At 40.6% G+C, this 4,955-nt stretch overlaps 1 protein-coding gene across 1 annotated transcript; it reads right to left on the bottom strand.

Annotated features, from left to right (window-relative positions):
- Positions 1-3,683: 3,683 nt before the first annotated feature.
- Positions 3,684-4,145, bottom strand: LOC130980861 (uncharacterized). The gene has a single exon (XM_057904507.1). The coding sequence runs from the start codon at positions 4,143-4,145 to the stop codon at positions 3,684-3,686; it is 462 nt and encodes a 153-aa protein (XP_057760490.1).
- Between the last annotated feature and the right edge of the window lie 810 nt (positions 4,146-4,955).

Below are 4,955 nucleotides of genomic sequence, written 5' to 3'. Positions count from 1 at the left end.
GAAATTTTCGAAAAAATAATGCATACGTTTTAAAAACATGCAATTGACACCAAACTTAAAAATTGACTCAAGACTCAAACAAGAACACAAAATATTTTTGGTTTTTTATGATTTTATGATTTTTTTTGTATTTTCTTTTATTTTTTCGAAAATATTCTTTAGAAAAACGAAAATAAAGAGAAAAAAAAATTTTTTTTTGAAAACTTTTTGAAAAGAAAATTACCTAATCTGAGCAACAAGATGAACTGTCAGTTGTCCATACTCGAACAATCCCCGGCAACGGCGCCAAAAACTTGGTGGACGAAATTGTGATCCTTAAAGTTGTACTCCTTGTACTTGTATGGAATTTTAAATTGGCACGTGTGATCACAACTCCGTTCAACTTAACCAGCAAGTGTACTGGGTCATCCAAGTAATACCTTACGTGAGTAAGGGTCGATCCCACAGAGATTGTTGGTATGAAGCAAGCTATGGTCACCTTGTAAATCTCAGTTAGGCAGATTAAATGGTTTTGGGTTTCGAAAATTAATAATAAAAGGAAAATAAAAAGGGATAGAAATACTTATGTAAATTAATAGTGGGAATTTCAGATAGGTGTATGGAGATGCTGTGCTCCTCTTGAATCTCTACTTTCCTATTACATTCGTCCAATCCTTCTTACTCCTTTCCATGGTAAGCTGTTTGTAGGGCATCACCGTTGTCAATGGCTACATCCCATCCTCTCAGTGAAAATGGTCCTATGCTCTGTCACAGCACGGCTAATCATCTGTCGGTTCTCAATCAGGTTGGAATAGAATCCCTTGATTCTTTTGCGTTTGTCATCACGCCCAGCCTTCAGGAGTTTGAAGCTCGTCACAGTCAATCAATCCCAGAATCCTACTCGGAATACCATAGACAAGGTTTAGACTTTCCGGATTCTCATGAATGCCGCCATCTATCTAACTTATACCACGAAGATTCTGTTGGGGAATCTAAGAGATATGCGCCCGGTCTAAAGTAGAACGGAAGTGGTTGTCAGTCACGCGCGTTCATAAGTGAGAATGATGATGAATGTCACAGATCATCATATTCATCAAGCTGAAGTGCAACGTATATCTTGGAATAAGAATAAAAGAGAATTGAATAAAAAGTAATAGTAATTGTATTGAAACTTGAGGTACAGCAGAGCTCCACACCCTTAATCTATGGTGTGCAGAAACTCCACCGTTGAAAATACATAAGTGAAAGGTTCAGGCATGGCCGAATGGCCAGCCCCCAAAACGTGATCACAGGATTCAAATTACAATCCAGGATGAGATTATGATAGTAAAAAGTTCTATTTATAATAAACTAGCTCCTAGGGTTTACATGAGTAAGTAATTGATGCATAAATCCACTTCCGGGGCCCACTTGGTGTATGTTTGGGCTGAGCTTGATCTATCCACGAGCTGAGGCTTTTATTGGAGTTGAACTCCAAGTTATGACGTGTTTTGGGCGTTCAACTCCGGATCATGACGTGTTTCTGGCGTTTAACTCCAGACGGCAGCATGTACTTGGCGTTCAACGCCATGTTACGTCGTCAAATTCCTAATAAAGTATGGACTATTATATATTGCTGGAAAGATCTGGATGTCTACTTTCCAACGCCGTTGAGAGCGCGCCATTTGAAGTTCTGTCGCTCCAGAAAATCCATTTCGAGTGCAGGGAGGTCAGATTCCAACAGCATCAGCAGTTCTTTTGTCAGCCTTTTTCAGAGTTTTGCTCAAGTCCCTCAATTTCAGCCAGAAATTACCTGAAATCACAGAAAAATACACAAACTCATAGTAAAGTCCAGAAATGTGAATTTAACATAAAAACTAATGAAAACATCCCTAAAAGTAGCTTGAACTTACTAAAAACTACCTAAAAATAATGCCAAAAAGCGTATAAATTATCCGCTCATCATTAGCAAACCAAGGGGTCCCTTCTATCATCATCAATTGCTCATCCGGGAAGCTTTCATTCACTACAAGATGGTGTGCTCCTTCTTCTTCTTGTAGGATCCTTGAAAGGTTGTCAGCAACTTTGTTCTCTGCTCCACTCCTATCCTTAATTTCGATGTCAAACTCTTGAAGTAGCAGGATCCATCTTATTAGCCTTGGCTTGGACTCTTGTTTGGTAAGCAAGTATTTGAGTGCTGCATGATCAGTGAATACAATTACTTTAGAACCAATGAGATATGATCTAAATTTATCAAAAGCAAAGACAATGGCAAGTAATTCCTTCTCTGTAATGGTGTAGTTCCTTTGATTCTCATTAAGGACCTTGCTGGCATAATAAATGACATGCACCAATTTATCCTTCCTCTGTCATAAAACAGCACCCACAGCAAAATCTGATGCATCACACATCAACTCAAAGGATAGATCCCAACATGGTGGTGCTATGATAGGTGCAGAGGAAAATTTATTCTTAAGATCCTCAAAGGCTAACATGCATTCATTATCAAAAACGAAAGGCATATTAGAGACAAGTAGGTTGCTCAATGGCTTGCCAACCTTAGAGAAGTCTCTAATAAACCTCCTATAGAAACCAGCATGTCCCAAAAAGCTTCTAATTTCTTTGACATTACACGGTGGAGGTAACTTTTCAATCACCTCTACTTTTGCCCTGTCCACTTCTATGCCCTTCTTTGAGATTTTATGACCAACGACCACTCCTTCCGTAACCATGAAATGGAATTTTTCCCAATTTAAAACAAGGTTGGTCTCTTGGCATCTCTTTAACACCAGGGCTAAGTGATGCAAGCAATCAGAATATGTGTTACCAAATATAGAGAAGTCATCCATAAACACCTCAATAAACCTCTCAATCATGTCTGAAAATATGGAGAGCATGCACCTTTGGAATGTTGTAGGTGCATCACACAGTCCAAAGGGCATCCTCCTGTAAGCAAAAACACCATATGGACAAGTAAATGAAGTTTTCTCCTGGTCCTTTGGGTCTACAACTATTTGGTTGTAACCCGAATAACCGTCAAGAAAGCAGTAGTATTCATGTCCAGCCAGCCTATCAAGCATTTGGTCCATGAATGGAAGGAGGAAGTGGTCCTTCCTGGTGGCTTCATTGAGCTTCCTGTAGTCGATGCACATGCGCCAACCAGTCACTGTTCTTGTTGGTATCAGCTCATTCTTCTCATTTGGTACAACGGTGATTCCTCCTTTCTTTGGAACTACTTGTACCGAGCTCACCCAAGGGCTGTCTGAGATGGGGTAGATCACCCCAGCTTGCCACAACTTCAACACTTCCTTTTGGACTACCTCATTCATGGTTGGATTCAACCATTTTTGTTGTTGCCTTGAGGGCTTAGCACCCTCCTCAAGTAGGATCTTGTACATACACATTGAAGTGCTGATCCCTTTTAAATCTGTGAGTGTCCAGCCTATAGCATCCTTGTGTTGTTTCAGCACTTACATGAGCTCCTCTTCTTGCTCCTTACTCAAGCTTGAGTTGATGATCACTGGGTAGGTGCTGTTGTCACCTAGATAGGCATATTTCAAGCTTGGAGGTAGGGTTTTTAGCTCTAGTTTTGGTGCCTCTTCTCCATTGTTGTCTTTGTGGTTTGTCATGATTGAACTTTCCATGGTTCCTTGTGGTGGTTCTTCACGTGGTGCTTGTTGCTCCAATTCCATACTTTCTTCATATTGCTCTTCTTCCAAAACTCCTTAGACTATTTCTTCTATGATGTCCACCATCATGCATTCTCCTATTGCTTCCTTGGGATAACTCATTACTTTGAAGACATTGAAGATCATATTTTCCTCATGTAATCTTAAGACTAGTTCTCCTTTTTGCACATCAATGATGGCTCCAGCAGTAGCTAGGAATGGCCTTCCTAGGATAATTGAAGTGTTTGCCTCTTCTTCCATATCCAGCACAACAAAGTCAGCTGGAAAGATGAATTCTCCCACCTTCACCAAGAAATCTTCCACCACTCCATGTGGAAACTTGAATGTCTTGTCAGCTAGTTGGAGTGCCATTCTTATTGGTTTGGCTTCCTCAATTCTCATCCTTCTCATCATGTTCAAGGACATGAGATTGATGCTAGCCCCTAAGTCACATAAAGCCTTTTTAATAGTGATATCTGCTATGATGTAGTGGATTTGGAAACTCCCTGGTTCCTTCATTTTTTGGGGGAGTTTCTTTTGTATGATAGCACTACATTCTCAGTTAGGACTATAGTCTCCTTTTTTCCCCAGTTTCTTTTTCTTGTCATGAGCTCCTTCAGGAACTTTGCGTAGAGGGGCATTTGCTCCAGTGCTTCAACAAATGGTATGTTGATTTGGAGTTTTTTAAAGATTTTCCAAAAATCTGGAAAACTGGCTGTCCTTCCCATCCTTCCTTAGCCTTTGTGGGTATGGTTCCTTTGGCAGATAAGGCTTCAAGATTGGCTTTGGTGAAGATGGGCTAGGGACCTCTTCTTTCTTCCTATTTTCAGGCTTTTCTGCAACTTCTTCTTCGTGGTTCTCCTGGTTTGGGGTGGCTTCTTCTATCACTTTTCCACTTCTAAGTGTGATGGCCTTGCAATCCCCTATTAGGTTGGCCATGGGGTCACTTGGAAATGTGTTTGTAGGCATTGGGATTTGCTTGGATAAGAACGCCACTTGTGCTTCCAGCTTTGAGATTGCTGCACCTTGGTTCTTCAAATTCGACCTGTATTCTTCTTGGTTGGCATCTATCTTCTTTTCAGCTTGTGCTTGCCTTTCCAAGAGGGTGGAAATAGACCCTGTGAGCTGTGATGATAGCTATGCTATTACAGTCTCCACTCTCTCAAAGTTACCCTTTGATTTCACACGGTTGTGAGGTTAGGGTTAGCATGTCTTGATGGTGGTGTGTTTGCTGGTTGGAAGGATATGATGTGTGAGGTAGATTGTGGTAAGGTCTGTTATTATTTGACTGATGGTTGGAGTTGTGATTCTGGTATTGATTGGCTTGGT

This window comes from Arachis stenosperma, chromosome 5 (genome assembly GCF_014773155.1).
Source record: "Arachis stenosperma cultivar V10309 chromosome 5, arast.V10309.gnm1.PFL2, whole genome shotgun sequence".
NCBI lineage: Eukaryota > Viridiplantae > Streptophyta > Magnoliopsida > Fabales > Fabaceae > Arachis > Arachis stenosperma.
The sequence above is the reverse complement of the archived record's forward strand: the minus strand, read 5'-3'. Positions and strand labels throughout refer to the sequence as shown.